This window comes from Sciurus carolinensis, chromosome 11 (assembly GCF_902686445.1).
Source record: "Sciurus carolinensis chromosome 11, mSciCar1.2, whole genome shotgun sequence".
In the NCBI taxonomy this organism is placed as follows: domain Eukaryota; kingdom Metazoa; phylum Chordata; class Mammalia; order Rodentia; family Sciuridae; genus Sciurus; species Sciurus carolinensis.
The window spans coordinates 74,147,491-74,154,520 of record NC_062223.1 but is presented as its reverse complement, the minus strand read 5'-3'; the positions used below and the strand labels follow the sequence as shown (position 1 = coordinate 74,154,520).

The following is a 7,030-nucleotide window of genomic DNA, read 5'->3' as shown; positions in this document are numbered from 1 at the left end:
ACAATTGAACTCTTCAGCAGCGTTGGTGTAACTTGGTAGAATTACTTTTGAAATTGGACGAATCTACTATAGCTGAATATACACATAAACCATTATAGAGAAATTCTACTCCTAGGTGAATATATACACACACCCAACAGAAAAGTTAACAAATATTGACAAAAGAGCATTTATTACATTGTTTATACTATATACTATTTTTCCAAATTGAAATTATTTAATCAATAGAACAGATAAATGTATTGTGGTATCTTCCATTTTGCAAAATGAGAAAATTGCATTTATTCAGATTAACACATAGGATCCATAGAAACTATACAAGTTGAACTTTTCATAAGGATTTTTTTACATTAAAGTCACATAAAAGTCATTAATTTTCTATAACCTAAGGAACGCTTTGTGCGTGTTCATGTTCTTCAAATACTCAGTTGCAAAAATCACTAACATTTTACCATTAAAAAGTTAACTAAAATTTTATATGCACACACAGATATATCACATACAAATATGCAGACCCATATGTACCCATATTTGCAGAATCCCCATTATGGTATCTTCTAATGGAAGAATTATACAATGAGAAGGAATTCATTACAACTTTATGCAACAATGTTTCTGTCGCTCACTCAACTTTGAGACATCCACATGTACTATATGATCATGATTTTATAAAGTCTGAAAATAGGCAATATTTATCTGTGGCATTAGAAGGTTGGGGTGGTGGTGGCTGACAATATTCTGTTTCTTGATCTGGGTATTCATTATGTGGGTTTTATGGGTATGAGGTGTTCCCCAAAAGATTACGTGTGAGACAATGAAGGAATGTTCAGAGGTGAACTGGTTAAATTATGAAAGTCAAACTGATCAGTGGATTAATCCACTTGATGTATTAGTAATTTGAATGGATTGATGGGTGGTAACTGTAGGGAGGGAAGGTGTGACTGGGAGAAGTAGGTCACTGGGGCATGCCCTTGGGGATTATATTTTCCCTGGATTCTGTCACTCAAGTTCTCTGCTTCCTGGCTGCATGAACTGAGCAACTTCCTTTTGTCACACTATGCCACCATAATGTTCTGCCTCACCTCATGCCCAAAACTATCAAGTCGACTGACTATGAGCTGAACCTCTGAAACTATAAGCTAAAATAAACCTTTCCTACTCCAAGTTGTTCGACAGTTCTTTTGGTCATAGCAATGCAAAACTGATTAAAGCAGTGGGTAAATTCACCTTGTGGAAATTCATCAAGATTTATGCTTGCGATATGTAGACTCTTCCATGTTTGTTATGTTTCAATAAAAATATTTTTAAATGATCACATGATGAATTTGGTGGGTAGGAACATTTTAAGAGTAGAGAGATAATGAGTTCTGTAGAAGGCTTGCATAGAGTGCGAGTCTGGGTTTAATCCTTAGAATTGTTTAAAAAGAAAAAGTTCATAATAGGGGAAATGTGATTGAAAAGACTAGAGATGTAGGATGAATTAGGTCTTTTCTCAGATTTAGTGTAAAGATTTTGCTTTAGATTTGATCCTACAAGTATCAGGGAACCATTGGTGATCATTAAAGTTAGGGTAGGAGACATCCCCCCCCCCAAATTTTATTACATGTAAAGAGAAAAATGGTGATAAGTGTTCATGCTTGTCTTTTATAAATAAAAAAATGCTAGTGGAAATTTGGAAGATGAATCAGAACACAGAAGAAGGGACAGTTAAACTGTTAATATCTAGGGAGATGAAGATTAAACAAGGATTTGTTTCTTCAGTATCTGAAGGAAGGAACTAGTTTAAAATTTGGAGGACAGGTAACAGTGAAAGGACAATAAAGCATTTTTCCCCCTGGATATTTTATGGATAATAGGAAAGGGAGGCATTGGCCAACAGGTACTGTGTGGTGTACTTTGAGGAAAGAGTAAGAGTTAAGTAAGGGTTTAGGGTTGTGCAGGTTGTTGGTCTGCAGTGCAATGTGATATGCTTAGGTGAAGGAAGGTATGGTCTTGCTCTGAAGAGAGAAGTGGGGAGAAGGTGTACCCTCAACATGCTATGAGGTTACGAGAAGAGATGAGCTTACACACTAAACTCTGGGCTCCTTGGTATCACGTGAATCCTGAGGTTCTGGAAGCTTATGTTGCTTTGCCTGAATCTTCATGTGATGCCCCTGAAGACCTGTCAATCTTAGCCTTCTTCCTCATCTAAAGGAGCCCTTTAAAGTAGTTGGTTCAGTCAGAAAAACTTTTGTAGTATGACGACTGAAAAGATATACGAGAGGGGAAATTTCCTTCTAATTGAACCCATGGCCACAGGACTATCTTGAAGGTAGGGTCAGAATCAAATGTGTAAACTTTAAGCAGTCAATGAGGTGGAGGTAGGACTGGGAGAGAATCAGTAACAAAAAATTGAGTATGTTTGGTAGACTACCATCTTGTCTACCAGGTGGTAAACAGCCCTTGAATACTTCCTTGAAGCCAACTCATCTTCACAGGAGAGAAATTTGTCACTACTGAGCACATTTAAAGATCAGTACATATTGTATATGTGTTTTGAAATATTGCTGTGTACCTCAAATGTGGGATTGTGTGTTAATCAAAAATTAAAATGTTTAAGGGGATGCAAATGTTAACTATCATGTTTTAATTATTACATGTTATATACATGTATTGACTTATTACACAGTATTCCATTGATTGGTATAATAGTAATTAATATGTAAGTACTATTTGGGGCCCCAAAAGCATTTCTAGAAAAGGTATACAGAAAGTGGCAGTTCTGTAACAGCACAAAAATAAGCAACAGGGCTCCCAGGAGGATGCTTCTGAAAATACCTCCTTAGTCTGACTGTGTCCCTTCAGTGTGTTTATTAACAGATATTAGATGGAAAACCCAAATAGAGTCTAAACTTTTTGCTCTTAATTTCATGATCCTAAATTTCTGTGGAAAGTTATTCAACATTTAAGACATTAGAGGATTAGGCTTTTAGGTTTAGTTTTAAGTGGGGGTTTAAAAAAAAAAAAAAAAAAGTTTGTCTAGGCCCAAGGGAAGACAGCTGCTGAGTGGTTAAAGCCATAGGTAATAAAGTAGAGATGAACTCAAAAAACTCATCCAATATATATATGTGATGTATATAGTGTGTGTGTGTATGTATGTGTGGTGTGTGTGTATATATATATTACATATAATTTTTGGGGGAAAAAAAAAAACTACAACCAGGATCCCTAGGATCTCCTAAGGGGAATGGAGTTTCTTTCATGACCTAAGAATGGGTTATGAGGCAGCTCTTCCTTTCCAGCCTACACTTAGTAGGAACTTTATAAGCAATAACCAAATGAATGAATGCTTCTTACTCCTAGGGTGGATAACTCCCTCCTGGAGTCACCATGTTCTCCTGCAACAGCAGCACATCTGGTCACTCTACCTTCCTTCTCACTGGCTTTCCAGGCCTAGAAACCTCTCAGCATTGGGTTTCCATCCCCATCAACCTTGTCTGTGTGGCTTCCGTTGTGGGTAACAGTATCATCCTCTTCCTGATCTGCACAGATCCAGCCTTACATGAACCCATGTATATCTTCCTGTCCATGTTGGCAGCCTCCGATCTGGGCCTCTGTGCCTCTACTTTCCCCACCATGGTGCGGCTCTTCTGGCTGGGTGCTCGAGAGCTACCCTTTGATCTTTGTGCAGCACAGATGTTTTTCATTCATGCCTTCACTTATGTGGAATCCGGTGTGCTGCTGGCCATGGCCTTTGATCGCTTCATTGCCATCCGGGACCCTCTGCACTATGCCACGATCCTTCCCCACTCAGCCATGGCCAAAGTGGGAGCTGCCATTCTGGCAAGGGCTGTTTTGCTCAATCTCCCTGCACCAGTTCTCCTGCGGCGTCTGCTCTTTCCCCCAACAAGTGAGCTCTCTCACTGCTACTGCCTGCATTGTGACCTTGTAGGACTGGCCTGCTCAGACACCCGGGTCAACAGCTTGGTTGGCCTGGTCTCCATCCTCCTCTCACTGGGCCTCGACTCCTCCCTCATCATGCTCTCATACGTCCTGATCCTACGGACTGTGCTGGGCATTGCATCACCTGGAGGGCGGCTCAAGGCTCTTAACACATGCGTCTCACACCTCTGTATCGTGCTCATCTTCTATTTACCCAAACTGGGACTATCTGTGTTGCACAGAGTGGAGAAGCACAGCTATCCCGCCCTGGCAGTGCTCATGGCCAACTTGCACTTCTTGGTCCCACCCTTCATGAACCCCATTGTGTACTGCATCAAGTCGAAGCAGATCCGCCAGGGCCTCCTGAAGCGCTTCCAGCAGAAACGGGTTGATATTTCTTAGAATGAAAGGACCCAGTGGCTCCTGACTTCCGAGTCTAGGCTTCGGTAAACTATAGGGGAGAATTCATTTGAGGTTTTTTTTAGATGACTCATCTTTTACTGTTGAACCCTTTGTGGGACACTGTCAGCCTCTAAATTACAGCTTTGAACACAGAACATAAAGTATCACTGAATCCTACCTTTATTCTCTTTCATTAAAGCTGAACTATCTCAAACTTGTATATATGTTAACATCTTATCCAGAAAATTTAACCACACTGAGAGGAATGTGTGCATCTGTATAGGTACCTCTTTTCCACTGAAGTTTTCTTTCCCATTTGATTTACAAACCTAAAGAAGAATCACAGTAAAATATATGCACCTTATTACTTGCTTCCTTCTCCCAGATTAACTAGATCCTATACCAAGAACTAGAAAGGGATGCAGTGATGGGGAAACACATGAGAACGCCATATGTGTTGAATCTGGCACTAATTTGCAGCTTAGGGAGTGGTAGTTTCATCTTGGTTCCCTTCATGTGAGGTCTCGAGCTAGAAAGGTTGGTTACTGAACCTAAGGAAGCTGCCCACTAAAATTTTTGGATAGTGCTGGTTTCTCAGGTATCAATGGCTAAGGTGGAATGGCCACTCATTTCCATGGCAGCTGTCCTACTAGGTTGAAAGTTCCATGAGGCCAGAGACTTGGTTGCCTTTTTTAATAAACTGCTTATATCCCCACAACCATGAATGGTAGCTACTTATAGAGCTCAGTGCATAATATTGAGTAAATGACTAGGGAGAGTGAAGCAGGTGAAAGATCAACAGCTGATCCTCAGGAAGGGAGAGGCCTGGGAGGTCTGAATGCCTGAGACCTGTGAGGAAAACAAGCAGTTAAACTGGAATGGAGCCTCGGGGGCAAAATGTGATTCTCCTATACCATATGTTCAAGGTGGCTATTTCTAAGGGTACAGCTTAGAAAGAGACCAAGTATGCTGTTGAGCTTTTCCCAATATTCCTTTCAAGCTTCCAGGAGACTGAAGGGTGTCTTACTCCATCACTATAATTTTTTTTGACCTATTTGCTCTTAAAGTGTCCATATATTTCTTGAATTGAAATAAAAATATTCCTGAGAAAACCAAATTTAATAGATAGTCCTACTAGAAAGTACTTTGTATCTATGGCCATCTGGACAATAAGGAATTTTTGCAGCATTTCTATTCATTTTCATGAACTGAGAAAAGAGGATAAAACTTAGAGACAAGAGGGCAGGATAGAACAAGTGAGTTCCTAATAGCCCCCTACTAAAGGGAAAATGATTTCCTAATAGGCCCCTATAAGGAAAAAGTCATTTTTAATTGAAATTGGAAGTTGTCATTTCCATGTCTTATGTCCTGGTGGTTCTTTTACACTTCTATGAATGTAAGTTTGACTGGGTATCATCTCCCAGAGGAGACCGATTTTGTCATAACTGGGGACTTGCTTTGGATGGTATTCTTCCTCAAATTCCTCAAGTCTGCTGGCAGCAGCTTCTTCACTGGCAGATAAATATAAAAGGCACTAGATGAGTTTTCAGTCCAAACCTATTCCTGAGCCTGTAAGTATCCCTTACTACAGTCAACGACTTGATGTTACACGATCAGGGGGTCACTTGAAGTCTCTCCATAAGCTAATGCTTTTTGGCTTAACATGTTGCCAATTAGAACAAATCTGTTCATTTCCTTCACCCACAATTACACCTTTTCCATCTTAATGGAGCAGTTACACACTGTGACCATAAATTTCAGCTGTTGGAGGTACAACAGTGAAACTAGCACTACTTTCTTTTCCCTTCACAATTTCATGGACTAAAAATTCATTCTTACCATAAAAAAAACAAAAAAAAACCAAAAAACTGTTTTTGCTCTCTACATAAAAAAAGGGAAGCCTAGAGGAGGAATTGACCTAATGAAAAATTGCTGTTTCACTCCATCATGTGAAATCATGATGAATACAAAATTATGTTGAAATACTTTGAATTTAGAATATAAGGAAACTCTCCTGAGAAATGTACTTCTGAATTCCTTCTACCTCCTCCCATGAACCAGTGTAAAATAATTTGAAAAAGGTAGGAGCAATAAGTCAGTTGCCTATTTGACATAGGCAAGAGCATTAAAGTGAGAAGGATGCACCCTGGAGTCTGCAGGGCAGTTTGTATGGCAGCCCTCACTGGGGAAGTCACTCTGCCTGGTATTGAGAAATTCTATGCCGGGTGAGTGGTGCACACTTGTAATCCCAGCGGCTTGGGAGGCTGAGGCTGAAGGATTGCAAGTTCAAAGCCAGCCTCAGAAATTTAGTGAGGTCCTAAGCAATTTAGACCCTGTCTCCAATCAAAAAGGTCTGAGGATGTGGCTTAGTGGTTAAGCACCTCAGGGTTCAATCCCTGGTACAAAAAACCACCACAAAAACAAAAACAAAACAACAACAACAAAAAAACCATACAGTTTGTTTTGTTTTTAGAAGGAAAAGGCAGCAGATGCCTGTGATTTTCAAGGACCTAAGATGTAGCGTACTTTAAGTTCTGGTTCTGCTTTCAATTACTTCTCTAACCTTGAGCAATTTCTTCATTTATCTCTAAGCTTTAGTTTTCCCATCGCTAAAATGGAGATAACCCTTGGCCTATAAAATTGTTAGGATTAAATGGGATTACATATGTTTTATTGTATTTCTTGGTATTCTATATAACATTTTGGT

The 7,030-nt window shown here is 39.7% G+C and overlaps 1 protein-coding gene across 1 annotated transcript; it reads left to right on the top strand.

The window, feature by feature from the left end:
• Window positions 1-3,369: 3,369 nt before the first annotated feature.
• Window positions 3,370-4,323, top strand: LOC124958226 (olfactory receptor 51G2-like). The gene has a single exon (XM_047516059.1). The coding sequence runs from the start codon at window positions 3,370-3,372 to the stop codon at window positions 4,321-4,323; it is 954 nt and encodes a 317-aa protein (XP_047372015.1).
• The last annotated feature ends 2,707 nt before the right edge of the window (window positions 4,324-7,030 follow it).

Bases quoted from the DNA above. Each gene is read 5' to 3' on its own strand.
- LOC124958226 (XM_047516059.1), top strand. From the start codon at position 3,370: ATGTTCTCCTGCAACAGCAGCACATCTGGTCACTCTACCTTCCTTCTC.